Below are 24,438 nucleotides of genomic sequence, written 5' to 3' on the forward strand. Positions count from 1 at the left end.
TTACAGAAAGACAAAAAAAAAAAAAGAAAAAGGAAGGGGAGCTAATAGTTTTGAATTCCAATATCACTCTGAAAAACAGATCAAAAAACAACACCAGTTCCCAAACATCAGTATTCACAACGTCTGATATTTCATCAGTAAAAGAAAGATTCAAAATTATTAAAGGCACCACATAGTTCCTGTCCTTAATCACAACTGCTTCACTTCACTTATGTTAGAGCCTCATCAAAAATGTCCTGTCTCTCTTTACCACAATTTAATATTTGTGTCATCAGCATCAGTACTTTGCAGAGTGCACACTTCGCTGCAGCTCACATGAGGCTCTACATTTGTTAGCTTTGCCATACGGCTCAAGCTTTCAGTTCAAAATGATCATTTGTTGACAACGACATTAAAAAAAAGGAGGAAACAAAAGCAGATAAAGGCAGATTGAGGAATGGGATCATTAAATCCAGTCAATTCAGTCAATCTGGAAACATATCTGAATAAATGAAGACTGACAAATGATGATTTACAGTGTTAGAGAATCTGTCAGGACTCTCTCTGGCAGTCAGACTACTTTCGCTGAAAATGACTCAGAATGTATGAACTGCAACCCCCATTGCTCAAACGGTCTTTTTTCAACGAAAAATAAATTCAAGTGAGTCACACAAAAACATCAGACACACCGTTGCCTCACAGCGTGATTCAATTCAAACACCTGCATGTAAAAAGCCAGAAAGACCAAGGGGGGGGGAATTCAACATTCATACATTTGGAGGAGGGGAGGCCAACAGTGGTTGATTAGTTCTTTGTCACAAAAATGACAAAAAACTTTCCGTTTTAGGTTCTCGAATGTAAAACTTTGCTGATTTTTCAGATTTTTAATTGAATATAATTAAAAACTGTAAAATAATGATGTCACCTTGGACCTTGCACTTCATCTCTATATTATACTTGTAACAATTAACTGATCAGTAAAGAAAATAAACTGTAGATTCTAATTAACCTGTGAGTCACTGATGTAAAGTTCAGTTGCAACTCATGCTGATAATTAATGATTTGTGGATTTTTATATCCTTGACTTGCCAACTGCTGGTGAGATGAAACAAGACACTTAAAGGCTCTGGGCCATTTTTTACATTTATATTTGACAGTCTATTGATCTATCAGTCTGTACATTTATTTACTAGTAAAACGTTTTGTTGCAGCCATAATAAAAAACATTACAACCAATCCATGACCAACAAACATATCATGATGAATTGAAAGTGTAACCAAAAAAATAAATAAATAAAAACTAGAGGAAGCAACAGCACATAAAAGCCAACAGACCTGAACTCTTTGTCTCATTATGTTTGTGGGCTTGATTAATCGACTGCTGTCACTCATTGGATGATCGATGAGGACTTATCACTCAGAGAATCTCTGGCTCATCCACCTCCTGCTTCTGGTCCGACCTCCGACCACAAACTCATCACTGCAACCCATTTTTGCTCGTGCAGGTGAGTGCATGTGGGAAGACACTATCTGACTATATGTGCTCTTGTGGAGCAGCACCATAAATATCAATAATTCGCCTGTCAGCCCTTTTGTTTGTTTCTGTGCACAAGAAAAGAGTGAGATGAAATGAAGTACATGCTGCCTTGTGGACCATGTGAATACACGAGCTGCCATTATCTCAGCAGACTGCTTTTGCTTTGGCTCTAACAGGTTCCACTTGTTTCTACAGTTGCATGAGAAACATTCATAGGGAGTGAAGGTGAGACGGATGACTGTGGGGCCTTTAATGGGAAGGTTCTGGGAGTCACTTCAGGGAGGCTGCGCATTCAACTCAACAGTCTATTATCTCCAATTTAGACTCTCAGGCTGCTTGTTGCTGAGGACTGAACTGGCAAATTGATTCATCATCCAGTAGAAGAAGAAGAAGAAAAAAAAAAAAACAAGCACAGGCTGATTTACAAACACAATCTCCCTCTTTCTCAGAGACTGGAGGATTTTAACAGACTACGGATTTTAAACCAGAAGATAAAGTCAGGCGTAAACCGCTCGGAGCCGTACGAGGTGGCGTCTCCGTTGACACGCACACAGACACACACAGACACACACACACACACTAAAAGCTGACGGAGGGAGGAAAAGTCACGGTGGAAGACGTGATGTTAAGTGACACTTGCTGGAAGCCGTCTGCAGGATTTGAGCTGCGCGCTGAGCCGAGCGTCTCCTCCAGCAAGCTGCAATTACATAACTTCACTGGGAAACTCGGGTTTTCGGGCAAAACAAGTGGAAGCAAACGATCTGCTGAGGGTCACGGAGGGATTTCTAAAATGGCCATTTGGCCAACAAGTATCCTGCCGAGCAGATCCAGGTTGGTAGTTTAACTTCAACGCATTTCTTCTTCTTCTTTTTTTGCCCATCCCTGAAGGTAGAGAGGATTGTTTTAAACCTCGTCTCACCTGCATGTTTTCCTGTGTAGTCACGGACACACCGATGGCCGCCTCCTGCCGTCTGTGTCCTCTCTGGACGGACCTTCAGCCTCAGACTGCCGCTCCTGGATGCGAAGGAATTCGTGCGCGCACCTCCAGGCATGGCCCGTGTGCGCGCGCGCAAACGGAGCGGGGTGGAGCCGGTGGGGGGGGGGGGGGGGGGGGGGGGGGGGGGTCAGCCGGAGAGAGGAAACAAGCGTACCTCCACCTACTAATGTGAAAACAGAGTCAGCAGGCGGGGCAGCATTTCATTCAGTACCTGAACGCACCAAACACCTGGACAGGTGGTGAAACATCTGGAACTGATCAGGAGACATTTAGAATGATTGGCCATGATCAGCGATCAATGAGTCACTTCCTGATGTTTTTTAGAGCTCAGTTATGATCCAATATTAAGACCTTAACCCCCCTTCAGCTCGACACCTTGGTCTTTAGTCCGAGTCTGCAGTGATTTGTTTGACCAGGTTCCGTAAAACTGATGGTCATGACATGTCCCATGATCAATGACACTGGCTTTGTGTTTTATAGCTCTTTATTTGCAATAATTTGTTATTAATCAAATTATTGATGGACAAAAATTTGCTGATCTGTTTTAGTGTTGTTGACCAAATGTTTGCTGGATCTTCTCGCTGCTGGGATGTTTCTGACTACTTATTAATAACTTACTTTACGCCCACCTGATGATAAAATTAGTAATTAATATTTACAGATGGACCCTTGATTAAATGTTTTAAGAAGTACTAAAAAGAAAAAAAAACTTAGCATTTACTACTGCTCATTACTTGCTATCTTTTGGTTTAATAGAAAGTGAGAGACCCAATGATATTAAGACCAACCTGGCAACCCAGAATTATTGCTCCATCTGGTCAATAAAACATTTCTAAACTATTTAATTATCATCACTTCTTGATAATCATCAGTATTGACCTGGGCACTAAGCTTTATCTTGTCCTAGATTCCATTCAGACCAAGAGCCCTGAATTAAATTAAAGCCATTTCTACTTCATTGACATTTAGAGCAGCACTCAAGGCAACATCTTAAAAAAGAGACACATTCTTCGATGTTTCAACCTTTTTCCTTTTTCATTCCAATTTCAGAATGTCAAGTAAAGAGGGAGAGGCTCTTCATGCATGTCTATGTATGTGTGCTGCATGAGATTATGCAATGTGATTGTCACATGAGTGATTGGTACCGACATGCAATTAAAGCCCTGCTGGAGAGTCGGTGTGTGCTCGGCGAGGAACTGAATCGATTCAGGCGACCTTGGTTTTCTGAAGCTGCCCAGAGGAGGAAGAGAAGGAGAGAGAGACTAAATGGCAATCAAGCCAGGTCAGAAATCCTCACACCTCTTGATTGCATGATGAACAGCCAAGAAAATGTAAATAGCCGGCAGGATGAATGATGAAAGGCCATCTGTCAGATAAAAACACTTCCAAAAGCCACAAAAGCTTCTGACTAGTTTCCTCAGAGTCCCACACCATACAGAGGTCGTTTTGAGCAAATACACTGTACGCAGAGTTAAATGGTGCATTAACCTACAGTGGAGCGACGATTAGAGGAAGAATTAGAGCTGCTCTTACTTAAAATGAAACTGGAAGAGGAAAACAGAAATGGAGAATCATCAGTGGGGCATACTGACAACACAAACAAATCAATTGCTGCGGCTTAATGTACACAGATTTATGCTTAAAAACAACATCCTCACATCTCTTCAGCTTGCTCACCCAGCTTGAAATTTACATCCTGCCGACTGGGATTCTTCCAAACAAACCCCTTCTGCTATATGTAACGATTCATCAGCAGTGGAGGGAATATGGAAAGCATTCAACACAAAGTCCTTTGTATTTGTTAAAATGGTTTCACACAGGTGAAACAAAATAATAGTCCCACATTGAGGGAGCCAACTAAAAAGAAATATATGCAGATATTATTTTTAGAAAATCTTCTTAAAATTTTTAAAGTAAAAATATGAAAATCAGGAAAATGTCATTGTCACGTGCTTAGTTTGCTGTTTGGCTTCTAAAATGAAAGATTCTGCAAACACATTTGGTGATTTCGCAGATGAAAGCAGTAACGTATAAGTGACGGACAACACAAAGGCCTGACTTCAGTCAGACAGCAGCGTCGTAGCGTCAGTACCACATCTGCTCAATTCGATCGGCCAGGGAACCTGTAGAGATGTTCTGTCTTGTAAACAAAGTAAGAGATACTACCTCATTTAACCAGAGTCCAAAGTTTAGAGTCCATTTCACAGGTCCCAGGAGACCAAACAAACACACAGGCCCAAAACGACAAAGCTGACAATTAAAAAAACCACACCGGACACAAAAGGACAAGGTCATTACCTTTACCTGTCTGTGTTCAGGGGCCCATTTGCATATAATCTGCATGTGCACTTTGGCTTGAGGGCCAGGGCCAATTTTCTACCAAGTAATGCTGCTTTCAGGGGACCAATACGGAGCTTTCAGCAGACCATTGTCTAGTTAAGAATTTATGAAGCCCCACATTACAAAGAATCCATTAACAGACTGCTGAAGGGCTGATAAAGCCCTTTTCATTGACATATCCCAAAACTCCTTTAACCGTTTCCCAGTTTAATTTTGACAGTTTTAAGATGAGCACTGTTGTCTTCCTGACTGACAAAGAGATAGTCCGAATGTATTGATGTGTGTGTACTATGGGACACTTTTGAGGTTGTTTTAACATCATTCAAGTTAAATTAAAGAGTTAATGAATATCGCCATCAGACAGGCAGAGCTCTGAGTACATGTCCACTCAAAGACATCTCAGAGGCAGGCTCATTGTAAATATTTCAAAGAATATGCACACAGTAGCTAAAATGAAAGGAATGCGGTCGGCTGACAAAGTCAGGAGAAAGTTCATTTGTTCTTGGAGTCCTTAACTCTAGAGAGACTTTAAACAAAGTGGACTTTTATAATTTCATATCAGTCATAATCTTCATCCTCGTCTCTTGCTATCTCCATCTCAATCACCACTTCTCCACCAGTGACTTGTTCTCCATTTTATCGCTGTTTGTGTTCCACACCAACACACACTTCAACCATTTGAAACTTCTTTTCCCTGGGGAGGTGCTAATATGCAGCCCCTCACCTTAATGCCTTAATACCAAGCCTGCCTGATCCTGATGCCAACCTCAAAGCTAAAACCAGGTCTGAACCACCAACAGGCTCTGAAAGCAAAATGTCCTCACTATTTCTTTGTTTCACTTATTATAGGTTTGATATCACTTTCTTTTAACCTCTATTTTATCCATGCACAACGCATACGTACATAGACACACAGACACACACACACACGCACACATATATAAATATATTCATCATGCGTTTTATCTCACTCACCATGGAGAAGGACACCTCTTATCAGGAAGAAGGGTTGAGGGGGACAAACAATCAGTGCAGGGGTCAGCTCCACCAGAACCTGCAGCTGAAAGGACAAACACAGTGGAAGCAGCTCTGCTTGGAGATTGACAGTGACTCTCTGATCCCTGGAGGATATCAGATGGTTGAGATGGGCCATTTGAATCAGCCACTGGTCCACATAATCTTTCAAGGACATCCATAGTCTCTGCTGAAGAGGAGAGATGCATTAGGCAAACACAGTTTTGCACAGTGTCATGTGGCGGCATTTGCCAGCATTTCTCTGCAGAAAATACACAGAAGGACAACATATACTGAGGAACACATGAAACAACAGATAATATGATAATTTAATCTGTGACAAATGTGAGGTTCACAGAGGTGGGTGAGAAGTAAAAGGCAATAAAAAGCAACATTTGTTTCTTACCCACCTCTGTGACTGTTTCATTTGTCTTTTGATTTATGTGACTTGTCAAGAAATATTTTCTACTGGAACTAATAAAAAAAACTTTATCATCATCAGTCTAAAGTATACATCTGTGATTTGAATAAAAAGTGCAGTATCAAGGATTGGTCTGTTTGCTTCATTTAATCTTCCAGTTAAATTCATTCCTGGCTGATGGCTGAGCTGGAATCAAAGGCCAAATAAAAATAATGACTGTGCTTAAAAACGAACATCAGACAGGCAAATTAGTGCGTCTGAATTCACCGTTAGGAAGTGCTGCAGTAGGGGATGAAAACAAAGCTTTGGGCCTCACCATACTATAGAGCTGAAGTGCCAAAACGTCCTTTCCTAGCAGCAGAGAAATCCATGAAAACCTTGAAATGACTAAACGAAAGCTTATGACTGCAACTTGGTTTCTCCTCTTTTGACCCCTTACTGTGCAGATGGAGGAAAGTGAGTGATGGAAGTTTAAATGCTCATGCTATCAACTGGACAATATCTTCCCACACCAGATGAGCCACAGATTCACTAACTTCCCCCTTTTGCATCTGGAAACTAAAAGACCCGTCACAGCGAGTGCAGGCAGAGGTACTGGAGGGGGCGGATCATCAAAGCACTGTAAAATCCTGTCTGCTGCAGACTCTGAGGGGGAGTGGAGGTTCCCAGAGAAAGCGCCTCACGGCTGGGATAATACAGTTGGTAATTTGCTTTCACCTTTGGAAGACACACACACACACACACACACACACACACACTCACAAATTCACCCCAGAGAGGGATTTCATGTTTCTATGGAGAAGGCTGTCTATTTTTAGGTGCGATATAAATAGATCTTTCTGTAGCACCAATGCTTGCATTCATGTCTGAACATCGCCAGCAGCCATTGCTGTACGTTATTATTATTTTTTTTTTATCTTCATGCGTCTCTGTAGACCTGTTCTTCAAAAATCACACCGACAAAGATCTATCTGCTCTCTTCTTGAGTGTGTATGTGTGTGTGTGTGTGTGTGTGTATGAAAATAACAGCATCAGAACAGTTTACTGAGAAAGTGTGGACAAAGAAGTGCAATTTGTCTCTGTGGCATTAGTGCTGACGTGCTTGGTCCCAGAGCACAATGACACTCAGCCCACGAGGACAACACTCGGGAAAAGTGGAGGTCCCTGAGTGTAATTGGAGAAAGGTTGTCACATTCATCAATACACTTTCTACAGCCTGCGCGGATCAATAAAAGCAGCGAAAGCACCAGGATAACAGCCGTCTCTGCACACAGAGGAACACTGTAGCTGGATAATGTCCTCTCCTGAGTGCGAGACAAACAGTGCTGAAGCTGCTGTGAAGCCCAGACACTTCAGTTCCCTGATGTTTTAAAGTAGGAGACAACACTCGCTCCATCACCAGGCTGGAGGGAGTGGACACAAAGGAGCAGAGGGGCAGTGGCTACTTAATGTGGAGGCGGGTTACGGGTGAAACGGGGAACAACTTTGTATCCGTGGAAACAGTTGCTAAGTAGCAAACTGAAGCATCCCTGGACAGAAAAGGGGCAGAGATGTGATTGTGACGAGAGGAAAACTGCAGCAAAACAGAAGAGGAAGAAAAAAAAAAGCTGTGTGTCACTTGCTGAACATTGGTGCAGAAATCTGTTGTCTGATTCTGTTTCCTTCGTGATCGATGGGAGGAAAACAGTACTTTCATCCTATATCATTAAATCCAACAAGGGACCTCAGAAAGTCGCACAATGTCACTGCCTCATCACTGTCCAGCACAAGCCATGCATCTCAAACACAGATTTCATCATCATGTTTGTGTCATCCATGAACAGACACCCCTAAAAGTGAAAATGGTTCATTTATAAAGAAATAAGAGTTAGGAAATGTTAAGGTTGTTTTTTCTTTTTTACTGTTTCACCTCTAAACTTTTGACTCGTGGTTAAAGTGTATGGTTCAGAAGGTGCTATGGTAAATGAACTACTGACAACATAGTTTTCCTGTTTAATGAAAACCTATTCACTAATACAGGTACAAAGCCTTGTTAGTCATCTGGGCAAATAAAAGGAGTTATTGAGCATTATAGATTCAGTATGATAATCAAAAACTTGGATTTCATTCATCAAATCAATTCAAAATAAGCTGCATTCTGTCTTTATGTTTAAAATTCACTCCTCAGGCTTGTGAATGGCCACCTGGTTCAGGATCATCTTGAAACGGCCATTTTCTCTGCTGCTCCTTCACAAATCCTTTCATTTGTGAAGTGGCAGCAGAAATGATTGTGAAAAAGAAACAAAACAAGCACAGGTTTGTTAAATTTATACCATTTTACATCCCTCATTTGGAGCGAGGGGTGATGAGGGAGAGTAACCTGACAAACAGGAATCGCAGAGGAGTCAGCTAGCAGGAGCTGGTGCTTTATTTTCAACATCCACTGAACTGTTAAACAAAGTAGTCAAATGTGGGGCAGGAACAGGGCCAAGGTGGTGTGCCAAAGAAATTAAATCAATGTAACAAAATGAGGCCTCAGCTACCTGCCGTTCTGGAAATGAAACACAAAAGAGAAACCTGACAACTTTGTCTAACAAAAGAGCCTCCAAACAGCCACCCATGGTGCTGCAGTGTACAGGGTTCCCCAACTTACCAACAAATTCCTCCACAACAGTGCAAACTAACAAGAACACAGCCTGAGCTGGCCTGTTCAGATCATGGCACTAAAAGAGGAACGCCCCCTTCAGGCTCGGCTGATATGGAGGACTCCATCAGGTGATTGGTCACCTGGTCAGTCAGCAGTCAGTCGGCTCAGGTGGAGCCCAGCCCCCCCCGAGAGAAGACAGGTGCGGGAGAAAGACAACACACTGCCCTGCCTGGAATCTGCCAGCACTTTGTGATGTTTGGGTTTCCGAATAAAAGTCAGTCTTAATTACAAATATGACTCAAGTTAAAGAATGCAGGTGATTTTTTTTCATTTTGTTTTATTTTACATCGCCTTTGTGTTTTTACACTTAGAGGGTTGAAGCAGGAGTTCAAAAAATTCTAAAACTGGTTGGATGCAAAAAACAAATGGCTGCCACTTTGTTTATTCCTCCCACCTGTACCCGGGCTACAGCATGCTCCTCCATCTCTGGACTTTCCTCCCCTCTTCCTCCCTATCTGCACCGCCTCGTCCCCTCCCTCGCTGCTGTGAAACTTGAGTGACAGCAAACAGGGACAAAGAGGACGTACCATTAATATGCTAATCCACGCAGGGATGACTTTGACACATGCAGCGTAGTCAGAAATGCATGTGTGTCAACTGTGAGGCGTACAGTGTAAAATCCAAGCTCAGGGAGAAGGCGGAAGATGGGGGGAGGGCGCTGAGAGAGAGCTGTGGTGGAACACATGAAAAGTTAAGTGATGGTTATTCTGAGAGGGAAGTCCCACGTCCACACACAAACACATCACGCTGCAATAGAAAGAATAAAAATCTCAACCGGGCTGGGCTGCAGCATGTGTGACTGCGTGCCCTCGCCATGTGTGGCTTTGGCTTCGCTCATGCTCCGTTGGCATCAATAATCCATGTGACCAGCAGAGAGCTTATCTAACACAGTGTCAGGTCTGAGAGTATAGTTGGGATCGATCTTCCAGGACCCGACTGATGCGACAAGAGGAGAGGAAACCACAGGAGCACCAACATTTACAGAGGAGAAGCAGAGAAACTTTCATTCACGTCCACTCAGAAGAGAATCTACTGTGTGCTTTGGCATCTTTCATCTCCAGGCTGTTTGTATGGCTGTTGATTGGGCTGATGGCAGTTTGAATAATGTCTCCAACATCTCTTCAGCCTCACTGGCCTGAGGGATGAGCGAATGCAGCCCTCCCTCCGCTCTGTCTCTGTAAATGTACAGTGCTCAGTGGACAGAGATAGACAGCCGGCGAGTGTTTCATCCCATTCCCCTTATCTCCCTGGCCAAAATCCTCTGCCTCCAGAAAGCAATTTAAAGACCAGACCGAGACAGAAGCGAGAGAGAGGGAGAGTCAGAGAGATGTAGGAATCCAGCCTCTTGATAACACTGCAGAGATCAGCTTCACTTGAATACAACAGATACATCCAAGCCAGTGAAATATGGAAGAAATCTCATAATGTTGGGTCTTAAATTGTATGTTGGTTTTTCATAGTTTATCAAATCCTGCCATGCCTGGCAGAATTATTGTCTTCCTGGGTCCAGTTTGGCTGGAAGTCAGGGAAACACATGACATTGTAAAATAAATAAAAAAATAAAAACGTTTTCCAACTTGTCACTTTCTTGATGTATCTGCAGTTTGGGGACGGTGTATTTGTCAACATTGTCTTATGTTGATAAATGACATCCAAGCCAACATGAATAAAATTTGTAGTAGCATAGAAGTAAGAATAACTTTGGTAAATATTATTGGAGCCCTTTTGCATGACACATGCACATTATTTTTATAGATGAAATGATCTGATCATATTTATGTGTGTCAACTGATTTACTGTGAAAGGGAGCTCTGCTTTGCTCTTATTTTTATCTTGTTGTGGTCATGAAAAAGAATGAATGCCACAGATAATATGCAGTTGATGGAAGACTAGAAGGTAGAATTTACAACATTTTGGAATAGTTGTGTGAACCATGTCACCATTCAAAATTTACAGAAAAACAAAGTTAAACTTCATATCAGTAATCCAGATAAATCTAAATGTATGTGATTCAGCCGTGTAAATGTCCAACTGGACAAGTTCCTCTGACAGTAAGACATGAACTGGTTTGTTGAAAATATGATGTAACTCAAAACTGCAGCTCTGATATTCTTCATCTTTATGAAGTATGTCTGCTGTTGCAGTCTGAAATTGCAGTCAATTTGAAAGCTTTGCTCTGTTCCAGGAAGTAATTAATCTTAACCTGGGTGGCAGTGGTTAATTAAATATGGAGGGAGCTTAAACGCCGGCACCATCGCTTTGCTTTATTGGTCATTTCCTAAAATGACAGTCCCATCTTTTTTCTGTGGTCTGTATCTGAAGACGCACACTTGTTCCCTCATTAGCTCGTCAGCTGTGGAACATTGTGTTTTCAGAAAGTAAAATCCTGAAAGTGCAGCTCTCGTTTGATGAACACTTCTATCCAGAGAGGGAAGATGGTGATAGCTGCTGCACACTGAGACATACATCAAAATTATTCTAAAAATGCATTTGTCATAAATAAAATCCCTTTTTCCAGCTGCGTGTGCGGAAGCTGATTAGTTTCACTGCCCTTTCATCAGATGAGTTTTGACATTCCATAAAAATCCAGGATTACACTGTCAGGAGATCTGCCGTGGTTATAATCTGCTCCACTCTCTCTACCTCAGACTTCTTTTATTCCCCAATCAACACGGTCAACACTTCCATTTTACAGGTATCACAGGTATCACAGGTAGGTTTTTTTAATACACAGGTAGGTATCACAGCCAGACATGAAATTACCCCCAAGCAACAACTGTTGTGAAACTGATGTCAATCGTACAGATAAACCTTTGTGTGGTTGAATAACAAACACACAGAAGAATCAAATGAAATGCTTTGACAGTGAACAAGTCACATAGGTATAAAGGGATTATCAATTTGAAGAGTCATTGATGCACATTTTTCTTCCAGCAGCATAAAATATAATGTTCTTATGTTAGAACTGCCCGCAACCCCCCCAAAAAAAAGAAGGACGTCTTAGAAATGAATGGAAAAAAATGATCCAAAACCAAATGTGAATAAAAGTGTTGGATTACATTACATTTGTTTAAGAAGTTAACTTCTGTTCAATAGTGTTACTTTTAATTTCATTTATGGATTCAATGGAGTCCCATAAAAATATGAATGAGCATGAATGGGGAACTAGAAAGTAAAATACATTTAAAAAATAACTAATGTTGAGATATAAAAACAGATAATGAACCGTAGAATTGTTATAAGATTTCAGTTTAATGGGTTTCTGAAGATATTTATTTATCATAGTTCTTTTCCCCAAATGCTTGTGCTTCTCGCTGAGCTGCCAAGCTGTCAGTCAGAGGCTTTGGGCAGGTCTCCCTTCCCAGGCGGAGAGCTCGAACCCTTCACACATGATTGCTGCTCTGCCTGGAGCGGATAGTATAGTCAGGACGTTTAATCTGTACCAAAGCATCATATTTTTAAACTCTTCATGTTGCTACCACAGAAATAGTCTAATACTCTACTAATGTATCGTATAGTAGAGGTGGAGAGCAGCACTAAAAGAAAACATTCAAATGGAGCACAATTGGTGTGAACTGGTACACGAGCAGACACGTGGATCTAGAATACTGTAGCAGTGATCCTGCTCGTGTTACACATCGGTGTACAGTAGACAACTTCAATTCAGATTGGGGACAGATGTGGCTGCCAGACAGATTAAAGCACTGAGGATTAAAGCTGTCTGACTGCTGTCAGCACAATAAACCAAAGTTTAACCATAACTTTCTGAAAACAAAGAAAGAAATGAGTCTTTCATTTACTTTGGTGAGATTGTTTGCTGATTTGTTTAATCGTTCTAAGATAATGTTGGCCATGAAAGCTAAAAGTGAGAGGTGCAATGTGATGTGAATAAGCCTCACGGCATTTTAATTCAGCATATTGTCACGTTAAGTGTTTTTTTTAATACACAAATAGGTATCACAGCCAGACATGAAATTACCCCCAAGCAACAACTGTTGTGAAACTGATGTCAATCGTACAGATAAACCTTTGTGTGGTTGAATAACAAACACACAGAAGAATCAAATGAAATGCTTTGACAGTGAACAAGTCACATAGGTATAAAGGGATTATCAATTTGAAGAGTCATTGATGCACATTTTTCTTCCAGCAGCATAAAATATGTTCTTATGTTAGAACTGCCCGCACCCCCCCCTAAAAAAAAAAAAAAAAAAAAAAAGCAGCTGTGGGTTTCTACCAGATTGGACTTCATTCGGACTATCAGGTGATCTGTGATCATCCTTAGAGCGCCACCTGCTGACTGTGGCTGGTTACTGCTGCTAAAAATATCCTCCGTATACTGAACAAAACATTTTATTCATGTCTCTGTACTTTCACCTAAATGGAAGTTTTATTTTACTTCTGGATTATGAATGTTGGTTGAGCTTGCCATCTTAATAAAAAATTAACATTTGTTTATGACACGCCAAACTGCTGTAAAAAACACTTGTTCCATTACCTTCAGAGTTCACTGGCAGATTTGATCCAACTCAAGACAGCAAGGTCAAATCTAAAACAGCAGCAGAGCAAGAAGGAAAAAAAAACAAACAAACAAACAAAAAAAAAAACACAACCCAAAAACCCAACTTGAATTTGACCTGAAATCTGAACTCTGTGCTAAAAGCTAAGTGAGACCATTGACCAGGCTTCGGGTTTCACTTATCAGGCTATAAAAGTGCAGGATGTTGGCTGAAATTTAAGCCAGCAAGTATGCTTCATGTCTTAAAATAGTGTATGTGCAGTTTTTGTCCGTACACAGAAACACAAACTGAATATTGGAAAGAATTTTTATCATTTATTTTGAAATGAATTTCAGTGAATACAAAAACATTTGAGGTCGACCTGACAGTGCGAAAACTATAGAATGTATTTACACATGAGTTATCTACAAGAAGGAATGGGATATCTGAAACCTGCTGTCCCAAAAATGGGGGGAAAAAAGTAGAGAGTGGGATAAAAGAGGGGTGAACAAGTGCTGAATTTCCACGGGACTGTCTGGAGCACAACCTGCTGCTCAGTCAAAGGCTGAAGCTTCATTACGTCACACAGATGGCATCATGTCTATAGCTGACAGCTGACCGTTTATTATACACCGACTCGTCACCTCCTGCTGTGAATGTCTTGTTAGAAAGAAGACAGGAAACCTCAGTGATGATCCACCAACATGAGGTCACTTCAGCCCTTCAACCACTCAGGACAAGTCCCAGTCACCTGCTTCTCTCTATTCTTCCTTTTTGGGATTTTACAAGCAACTTAGGAAGCCTCTTCATCAATCTTAGGCGCCAAGTAGTATTTGACGTGTCCCATGTCAGCGATCTTGTACTCAACAACTTTAAGAAAGAGAAACAACACTTAAGGGCCACAACTCCATCTGTGATATGTTGAGAATTCAGAAGGAAGGAAAGAAACCTACCGAGGGGGATGTCAGCAGACATGCTGAGGGTGACAGTCTTGGAAAGCGGAGTGGCCTTGGTGAAGTAGTTCAGGTAGTTGAGGGCAAAGATTAGCTGGACAGGCTCATTCATCTCAATAGTAACCTGAGAAGGAACAGGCATGATCACTTAATGTGAGCTCAATGACTGCTCCGTGAATAAACCAAATAAGAAATACAATTTTTTTGTCAAATTATTTTTCTTATCCTGCAACAGAAAACAGAAATCTGAAAATGGTAAAAGTGCAAGTCCTTAGAACTGGAGACATCTGAGCTACTGCAAAGCCTTATTGTAATTCATTAATGATACAAATAAGAGAATAATAATAATATATATAAAAAAAAAAAAACATCTGACACTTTGTTATCACTATGGTTTCTTATATGAACTCAGTCAAATATCGATGCTCACCGCCTCGTCCTCTTTGTCTACGTTGCTGGTCTGCGACAGCTTGATGTTTCCTGTCCCCAGCTCTCCTGAGGCAGAGAACTTGACTCCGTCCTTGGCGCAGGAGATCATGACGGCGTCTCCGATCTGGGACAGGTCACGGCAGATACGAGCAAACTCACCAGAGGGCATTTTGACCACACAGCTGTACTCTTGCTCCTGGGGGGACAAAACATCAGGGGACAGGAAGTCAGGAACTGTTTGCATTAAAAAAAAAAAAAAAAAAAAAGTTGAACACAAAGGGACAACAGATGACTTACTGGGATACCAAGCTGCTCCACATCCAGGTCCATCAGCTTCATCTCATAGTCCGAGACTTTCTCCTGGTCTGTAAGAGTGAAGGGAAGATGTATAAACAAAACACCAGCGATGAAGAAACAGAATAAAGTCAAATCAAAACCTTACTGAGTGTCTCAAACACAAGGGCTAGTGTGTCTGCGTTGTCTTCTGCTCTGAGGGTGATGATGTCTTCGTTCCCTGCACACTTCAGGATTTTTGACATACTGGATGGGATTGACAAGAAAAAAGATAATTCAAAGATAAATAAATAAATAAAAAAACAACAACAACAAGAGAACCTAAGAAATGTTAAATGCTAAAGAAAAAAAATAAAAATTACATTCCATTTTTGATTAATTGTATGTGTATTTTATTAAAAACAGGAGCGTTAATGTGTTAAACATGACCTGACTAATAAGTAAACCGAATCTTCTGAAAAGTTGTACATTTTTAGTGGACTCAAGTAAAACATTCATATGCGATGTGGCAGAATTTCATTTCTGTGAATCAAAAGTGTGTTTGTCCAGCAGCCCAACTATTGAAAACAGTTTCAATAGTACTGAATTTAACATCAGACCAAAAAGACGCAAATGTGTTTCTATCACAGAATAAAGTCAGTTACTTCATCTCGACCCATTTAATGTAAAATGTGATGGGAGCCAAAATATGTCAACAATTAGAGACAAACTTTATAGTGTAATATTACAGACAAAACCGGAAGTTCTAGGCAGCAGGCGGAAGTGGAAGTTCCCGGGTTAAAAAACGATTCCCGCCAACCCTCAGGTCAAGAATTTGGCGCTCAAATGACGTCATCACAGTGTAGTCGGTGACTGCCCGCCGTTAAACCGGGGCACCGTTTGCATGCTGCAGTCATTAAAGCTGCTCGTTAGACAGCCGTCGGTACAGAGTTAACACCGAGCTGAAGCGGAACAGGCCGACGTCCACTCAGACAAGCCCGGGCAAGTCCGCCGCCAAGATGGCCGCTTCTTTGTGAGGCGCAGAAATAAAACTACCGTCAGACTGAGTTTAACTGCAGTCATTTGAATTGGGCACAAAAAAAAAAAAAAAAAAAAAAAATCACAAAATCACAAAAATCAGCTATTAAAACCGATCTAATGAAGCACACGTCCATTTTTTTGTGGTGGCCACAGTTTAACAACTCGGTCTGTCAAAGTTTATATTCGTCAGCTCGTTGTGGGCCTAAAAGCTAAAACAGAAGACAACAGCGCTTTGTGTTATTATCATTATTGTTGTTGTTGTTGTTGTGATCGCGGTGGTGTAACCTTTGCTCTAACCTGCTGAGGTTCACTCCCATGGCCAGGTTTCTGTCGCAGCGGTAGGAGTCGAAGCCGTCGTGCCGCAGGGTGAGCTGGACCAGGGACACATGGGACGAGTCCATGCTCTGCAGGGAGATGCCGGACGAGCTGACATCCCAGCAGGCCTCGGTGATCAGGTCCTTCAGAGCCTCCAGAACCTTCTTCAGGATGGATCCCTGGACCAGACGAGCCTCGAACATGGTGGAGCTGTTGTTGTTTTCGTCTTGTGTGCAGATTTAAAAGGAAAGCGGTGCTCCGGTGAAATGGAGGCTGTGGGTTTCCTCCTGGAGCTGTCTTTGTGTGGTTCTGATGGAGGTTCTGACGGATGAGCTGATGGAGCAGCTGGCGGACAAACTCTGACGGCAGCGACCCGGTTTGAGCTGCAAGCGCGCGCTAAACTCAGCTTTTAATGACTCGGCGTCATTGCGTCATTTCCGCCTCACACTTCCGGTGAGCGGACGCTGACTTCAGCCATGTTGGAGAGGGCAACTGAGTAAACTGGAGCGTCAATACCTCAGCTTCATCACTGTAGGCATATTGATGATCCTTATGGTTTATCTGTATTTATATTTTCACAGCTCCCTCCACATGTAGATTTTCTGCCTTGTTTGACAAATTAAATCTAAAGCACCTTCATCTCACAGACTACAGTTTCACACATTTAATGGCCACATTTACTTAAAAAAAAACAAGCCCAAATTGGTTGATGTTTCTGTCATATATCTGTTTATAACAAAAATCCTAATAATACAGACTCGGTTGGTTGGTTATTAGAAATACCTGGTTAAACGAACAGGTTACAACAAATACAGCTTTAAGAACTGTTTTTCCTGAGAACCAAATCACCTGGTGCTTTACAAAAAAACAGGAAAAAAGATAAATACTAATACTGTTAATTCTAAACTTTCTTTTTAAATCAGCTGCAAAGCTATTCCAGAATGAGACTATTATTCACTATCGTGTCTGACAAACAGTGGTGGAGGATATTCACACACGACAAAGCTGTGATAATCTCGTGTTCTAAAAAGCAGACAGTCTCCAGCAGTTCACGAGGTGAACCAGTGTCACAGTAATTCCTTCAAAGGAACCTCGTCTGACAATTTGTCACAACACCGTTCCGTGTCTCCCCTCCCACCTGATCATTCTCACATGCGCTTACCAAATTATCATGTCTTATCCTTGACCAGAACTGGATTCAGAGTGTATCCTCTGTGTATACCTATTGTTATATCTTTGTTAGCAACTAAGAATAAAACCATCTCCTTATGACCAACATCCATCGGTGAACCATTGTCTAACCGCGAAGGCCTTCATAACATGAAGTTTTAAATGTGAGTGAGGTCTGTAAAATAGAAAAATTCCAGGAAACAAATTGCAGATTTGAACTCTGAACCATTAAAACGGCTGTTTAAGGTCAAGTTATTTCTTACTGCTTAATATATTGATGCTAGCTGTTAGGTAAATGGAGTGCAGCAAAAGTACAAGTTGGCATTAATCTGAAATTCTTAATTAAAGTACTTGAAATATGTAAAAGAATGACACACAAAGAACACAATATGCTCCAATTTGTTTTACTGATTTGTGATTAATATTAGATCAGTGTGGTACACAATCACACAACTACGTCCCCTGTTTGTTACACACATACAGACAGAAGCATATAAAAAGGATGACGATATACAGCCTTTTAACCCCTGAGGAAATAGATTCAGGCCACTTTAGACCGGAGTCATTCGACACTTGGTAGAAACAGGTCAAAGGTCTGACAAAACAGAGAACGTTCTTGAAGAAAGAAAAAAATGGGGGTATTGGGGAAAGTCAGACATGAAAAAGTACTGGCAGAGATTTGATATATATGAGGACGGATACAAATTTGTGTCAGTATTGAGTGCAGAGGGGTAGCCTTTCTATACTTGTGGCATCTGCTTAGAGACTACCGGGCAGGATGTAGTTGGTTGCCATTGCAAGGACTGGGGCTCCTGTTGGGACACCGGGGAAAGGACCACTGGACCCAGCGATGTCAATGTGGGAGTACGGCAGGGGTGTGGTGGAGTCTACGCCATGCTGTGTTGGAAATTCAGAAGAACAAGTTAATCACTGCACTTCTTCTGTATCATATTTAGCATATTTACAGATATAATGCTGATATAAAACTTAATTTGACAACGTGAATGCACCTTGTCGAGCCCTGAGGCCATGATGAGGAAAGCTGCAGGGGTCTGATGTCCTCGAGGTGTAGCTGAGGACGGCAGATTGTTGCACTGCAGAATGTCCTCATATTCAGACTTGCCCTTGTGGAACTCGTAGTCCTCTCGTCTGATGCTGGACACCTCGAACACGTCACCCAGCACCTCTCCAGCTGCACCAGTGTCGGGCAAAAAGCAGGTTTTGGTGAGGGGAAAATACAGAATACCTTTAACTGACCTCATGCACAGGAATAGTAAAAGGATGCTGACTCCTTTAAATATTACTTAGTTACATTTCTGAGGTCAAAGTTTCAAACCGTTTCACTTTTACCTTTCTGCCACTGAGCAGCATTCCCACTGCGATGAGCTGGTCCATTATCCATGATGATCTACAAGGAAAAATTTTAAACTGAACTCAGTGAAAGCAAAGGTTTCCTCAGCAGTGAATTATTAGAGTTTTCCTGATGCCTAAATATCAACACCGGTCAGTAAATGGCAGTATTGATGTTTGAACCGTACTCACAGAGTAGTTGGGTCCCATAGCTCTAATGGCGTGTCCAGTTAGAGTCGCGATAGTAAACAGCTCAGGAGAAGTCTCACGTACCGCCTGCACAAACAGGCGACAGTATTATGATGAAGTTAAGATGAAACAAAACTGGTTATGGCAGTTTCTGGAGAGATTTTACGGATGATCAAATCAAAGTTTGATAAAAATTCATTAAAACATCAAATGGAAGTAGAAGTTAGTAGATGTGTATGTATGAAGTATGATTTCACATTTTGGTATTTACAGGAATGACTACAATAATGATCCTTTTGTGTTATAATTTGTATGAACATTTTTCATTTTTATTTTTGTCTTATTTGCAAAGTTTCTGTCATTTATGAGTATGCACAGTTAGCTTTGACATTACATGTTGTGTGTGTGTGTGTGGGGGGGGGGGGGGGGGGGGGGGGGGGGGGACTATTGCGTGTGTGACCGCGGAACATGCTTTTTTTTTTTTGCTGTACTAGAATAAAGTGTAATTCACCTCCACTACAGTAGGTGGCAGCGCTCTGCACAGGGAGTATGAGTCGGGTTTTTATGCACCGAGCATGCGCACACAGAATTTTATAGACAAATGATACTATTTATAGTTGCGGGGGGGGGGGGGGGCTGTCTGTGTTTATGGGCTGAAAAGCATAAAAAAAACAAACAAAAAAAAAAAAACAAAGAGGAGAGGCGTTCAAAAGAGGGTTAGCATGCTGGGACGAGTTAAGAAGTATCTGTCAGAGATGTTCTCACCTTTTCTTTCATTTCACAGAGCAGGTCAACCATCACCATGCGTCCCTCTGCATCAGTATTTCCCACCCTCACTCTGCGACCCGCACGGGACAGAACCAGCTCATCAGCCACATAGCAGTCTGAGAAAATGCACACAGACAGTGATGTGAGGAGGAGAAAGGTAAACCACAGAAGTAAAAACCAGCTGGAACTTAAATATTACGAAAAGTGGATCAAACTGACCTGCACCCACACTGTTCCTCACCATGGCCATCGAGCCAATAACCTTCAGATGTTGTGGCTTCAGCTTGGCTAAAATCTAGACAGTAAAGAGGACACGACTTAACTGGCTGAGTTGTAAACAAAGCTCCGGTATCTATGTGCAGATTTCTTACTCCTACCAAAGTTATTTATGAACATGAAACTCAATACAACGGACACAATGTAAAGTCGAAGTGGAATTGAACATGAGGGCTTAAATGAAGAAAAGAACTCAGTGATGACAGATTTTAGATTTTATTTCAAATTCACTCTGTAGTTTCTTTACCTACACTGACTGCTTGATGGAGGCCACTCACCTGGAAGAAGCCGGCTACAGCAGCAGCTCCACACTTGTCCCGGTGCATCCCAGCCATGACGCCCCCGGCCTTGATGTCAGCTCCTCCAGTGTCGTAGGTGATGCCCTGGAAACACCACAACAGAACCGGCCTTTAACCAACTGAACAGTGGTCCTTCTCTTCAATTTTTACCCTATTGGGATCTTTCAAAATAAAATATAGACCATTAACAAATGAAACACAAATTAATTCAATATATTGTCACAGATTATAAAACAATTTTTTTAAATCTCCACATTTACAGAAACTGGAACTACTGAAAGTTAATTTTAGCAATTCTTATTTCTTTGTAGGTTTTACACCACAATAAATATCTGCATCTTAAGGCTTTGATATGTGACTAGATTTTCATAACCTTTGCTCACTTTGGTATATATTTAAACTTAAATTAACAAATCACAACCGTCCCAGGTCACCCATGTGGCGATGTGTTTTAGAGGGACGGGGCCTTCTGTGAATATATGGTCTGAAGGTTAAGCTTTGCTTTAATGTCTGAAGGTCCTCCCTCACCTTTCCCACCAACATGAGTGTCTTCTGGATGGGTCCAGCTCCACAGTACTCCAGCTTGATAACTCTGGCCTGATGACGGGGCACGCCTGCACGAGGAGAGAACGATGAGTGAAGCTGCAACATCTTTTAAAAGTTGGAAAATCTGTCACTGTGTGATTGAAAACAACATGTTTTTCCGTACAGTTGGCACAGCGGTTGACTGCAGCCAGACAGGGGTACTCTTTCTCCAGAGTTTTCACGTCGCTCACCACTTTCACCTGCAGATCAATAAAAACAAATATAGATTTTGCAGTAATGACTTTAATCATTGCTCCACAGTTTGATCAGTAACAACTAATAAAATATAGACTATCAGGCCATTCTTTTAGCACACAGGGTTTAACACTTCTTACTACCTGCACAGGGCTGTCCTTGAAGAGGGCCTGGACATAATCAGCCACGCGGGGAGCAGCCATACGCTCAGGGTCAGAGCCGCCAATATCACGACACGCCAGTCTGAAGAGGAGAAAACCAGACAGCTGCAGAGTGAGCGAAGATCACAACGTCATTGAATCTGTGCAGGAAATGAGATCCTGCATTCTGGCTTACCTCCCGCTCTCCAGAGCATCAGCAAGCTTCGCCAGGCTCTTTCCCTCGGCCTCCTGAGCAGCCCACAGCCCCAGAACGCACACTTTGTAGTTGGAGGGTTTCACATTCCCCTCCCTCACCTCAAGGGGCTTTTATGGAGACAGAATATAGAAAGTGAGCATATTGTGTCAGATCCAGATACTTCTTATCCAATATTAAACACACTCAGGCTGAAGGTGGTTTCACTTGGATCATCCAAGACACATAGAGTACCCAGTGTGAGCAGCAGTCTTTTCTCACCATGTAGAGCGCGTGCAGCGCCCCGAGGGCAGCCACCAGGGTGCTGTTCTTATAGTCCTTGTGTGGAGGGCAGACAAGCAGGGGGCGCTGCATACCGGCTTTCAAGGCCCTGGAAGGACAAACAGATGGGATACATGCAGGCACACCTTATTCAATGGAAAATTGGATTTTATTTCTGCATTAAGAAATGTGCTGCAAGCAGAGAGGACCTTCAACAGCACAGGGAAACAGCCCAGCATGTCGGTGTACGAGAGAAGCTTGATAAATGAATGATTTGATTTATTTAGGTTTATTACTCCCAGATTTAATATTATGTTTGACTCACAGAGTCTTTGGGTTCAAACGTGAACAACAAATTTTGATGCAGTGAATGCATGAATGCCGTTAAAATATCAGAACCATAGAAACAACAACGTGAGCCACTAGGACCAAAAACTGACCGTTTGATGCCGTTGACCGCTGCATCACTGAAGCGTCTGACGTCATCGTAGTCACGGTTTACAGGCCCGGTGGAGGCAAAAACCAGACGGTTGCCAGAGAGGCCAGGGACCTTGATGACGACCACTTCGTCCCCCAAACCGCTGTCCACCTGGAAGTAACAGAAAACTCAATCAGTGGAGAAGCTGTTACACCACCTCTGGTTCTTGTTTTTTTTAATGTGTGTGAGTGTAACATAGACAAAGACAGAGAAAACAAATCTGTTGTAGGTTTTGAGTTTGACAGGTTGGTAATGGGAGAACTACTAACAGAGCTGTAGTCCTGCAGAGGAGCCTTCAGGCACTCGAGCTCTGAGGGCAATGTGTCATGGCTTTGGGTCACCAAGACGACACCATCAAAGCTGGAGAAGAAAGGAAAAATAGTCACTGAATGCAACAGTCTGATGAGATGAACAAACAAACATTGTTCCTATTTTGAAAACAGCATTTCTGCTGATACTCACTTCTGATTTTTGAGGTCAGAAGTCCATTCAACAGGCTGGACGCTGGAGAGCGGAAAACACATTAAACAGTTATTTCCTCTAGTGCGACTTGTAATGTCAGCACTGCCTGACATGGATAAGCTATCTCAGACACAGTGAAGCAACCAAACACTAGTCTCACTCTTTATAATGCAGGTTAATGATCGCAGAGTGGATTGAATGTGGAATCTCTGCAGACCTTTGAGATCTGCTTTGATTTCAGCCGAGTGCAGTTATACTTTTGTCTCGCTGCAACAGAAGTGAAGACTTTGAACTGTGTCCACTTTATGGGGAGAAACCACCACAGTTAGCAGAGGCTGCCAAAGTTACAGCTATATGTTACGTTAATTTGGTTTATTGAAGTGAAAAGAAGCAACTCCCCACAGCAAATAGCCTTTTTTTCCCCAAATGTCAATACACAGTTCCTGTTTATTTCATGAACAAAAAGAATAGATCAACTTTAAAACTCTAACTCTGTAATCATGATCTGCTTTCTGTTGTCGATTTTGGATTTTTTTTCCTTCATTTTTTTGCTACTCATGCAAAACACTTCCAGTTCTGATTGTTCTGGGACTGCTTTGCACATTCAGCATGCATGACTCCAGACTTTAAGTTCAGATTTTGAGGTTTATGTTTGGGATCATTGCTCTTTCCTCTAAACTGACTGTAGGACATTTTCATCTAGAATCGGTATCAAGTCTTCATCCAAATTTACAAAACTATCAGAAAATGTCACATTGACTGTTTCCCCCTTACTTCTCGGTTCATGAGATAAAAAGTAAGAATGCATCATCATTTGAAGAGCAGCTAAAACTTGAATGTGTATCTGCTACACGGTTTGTAGATGGCCTTCATTAAAAGAGTTGAAAGCTGCTTTTCTAACACTCGTCAGATATTTCTGGCATCATATGACATCTGTTGGAAATATAAGGAAGTGGAGTAATACTGAAAGTGAATGTCAGCATGAGATGATTTTGTGATTGTATCTCCTTTCAGAAGAAAATGTATCCACCTCTGTTGCAACATGTCAAGATCAGATGTTTCATTTACTGAATGAGTAAACAAAGGAATGGTTGATATCATGAAAACAGCTGAGGTTCGCACGGTTAAAGCAGAACTCGCCTCGGATGTTATTCCATGAAAACATAGAAAGCTGCTCTCACCTGGTGCACATTGTTGCCCTCCTCCTCGGTGTCTCCGGCTGAAAGGCAGCTCAGAGCCGCTGAGTCCGCATCCGGACCCGGCCTGCGGCTGATCACATGACCCGCTGATCCACTCCTGCTACCTTCGCGGCCTCCTCCGAGCTCGTAAATATGAAAACTCTGCCGTAAAACACGACGTTGTTTGCGTCAAATAATACAAATGAATGTAATCTAATATATCAATGTGAATTAGGTGCTTATGTATTGCCATCATTCATAAATCCTCCTGGATCATCTTAACAAATAAGCTGCAGAATGTAGAATATAATTATTAATCAAGCGAGGATAATTATTCTAATAAAGGTACACGTTGCTGATAATACCTTTGAATATATATGTTTTACTTT

General features: G+C 41.8%; 2 protein-coding genes across 2 annotated transcripts; both read right to left on the reverse strand.

The window, feature by feature from the left end:
- Window positions 1–13,788: 13,788 nt before the first annotated feature.
- Window positions 13,789–16,885, reverse strand: pcna (proliferating cell nuclear antigen). Its single transcript, XM_029510400.1, has 6 exons — window positions 16,467–16,885; window positions 15,298–15,395; window positions 15,153–15,220; window positions 14,857–15,051; window positions 14,427–14,550; window positions 13,789–14,343 (listed from the first exon to the last, which is right to left on the reverse strand). The coding sequence occupies exons 1-6, from the start codon at window positions 16,685–16,687 to the stop codon at window positions 14,267–14,269; spliced, it is 783 nt and encodes a 260-aa protein (XP_029366260.1). The 5' UTR covers window positions 16,688–16,885; the 3' UTR covers window positions 13,789–14,266.
- Window positions 16,886–18,042: 1,157 nt separating this feature from the next.
- Window positions 18,043–24,166, reverse strand: LOC115049057 (putative aminopeptidase W07G4.4). Its single transcript, XM_029511002.1, has 16 exons — window positions 24,053–24,166; window positions 22,872–22,913; window positions 22,679–22,769; window positions 22,372–22,520; window positions 21,932–22,040; window positions 21,653–21,780; window positions 21,460–21,559; window positions 21,246–21,321; window positions 21,065–21,150; window positions 20,516–20,620; window positions 20,181–20,256; window positions 19,959–20,077; window positions 19,197–19,280; window positions 19,005–19,062; window positions 18,665–18,846; window positions 18,043–18,551 (listed from the first exon to the last, which is right to left on the reverse strand). The coding sequence occupies exons 1-16, from the start codon at window positions 24,061–24,063 to the stop codon at window positions 18,414–18,416; spliced, it is 1,554 nt and encodes a 517-aa protein (XP_029366862.1). The 5' UTR covers window positions 24,064–24,166; the 3' UTR covers window positions 18,043–18,413.
- Between the last annotated feature and the right edge of the window lie 272 nt (window positions 24,167–24,438).

This window comes from Echeneis naucrates, chromosome 9 (genome assembly GCF_900963305.1).
Source record: "Echeneis naucrates chromosome 9, fEcheNa1.1, whole genome shotgun sequence".
In the NCBI taxonomy this organism is placed as follows: Eukaryota; Metazoa; Chordata; class Actinopteri; order Carangiformes; family Echeneidae; genus Echeneis; species Echeneis naucrates.

Excerpts from the sequence above, each read along its gene's own strand:
- LOC115049057 (XM_029511002.1), bottom strand. Across the intron at positions 22,770-22,871 it reads TCTGACCTCAAAAATCAGAA|CTTTGATGGTGTCGTCTTGG; the intron begins GTGAGTATCAGC and ends TTTCTTCTCCAG. Across the intron at positions 19,063-19,196 it reads CTATGGGACCCAACTACTCT|ATCATCATGGATAATGGACC; the intron begins GTGAGTACGGTT and ends TTTTCCTTGTAG.
- pcna (XM_029510400.1), bottom strand. The coding sequence starts at position 16,687 with ATGTTCGAGGCTCGTCTGGTCCAGGGATCCATCCTGAAGAAGGTTCTG. Across the intron at positions 15,396-16,466 it reads ATGGGAGTGAACCTCAGCAG|TATGTCAAAAATCCTGAAGT; the intron begins GTTAGAGCAAAG and ends AATCCCATCCAG. Across the intron at positions 15,221-15,297 it reads CCTTGTGTTTGAGACACTCA|ACCAGGAGAAAGTCTCGGAC; the intron begins GTAAGGTTTTGA and ends TCACTCTTACAG.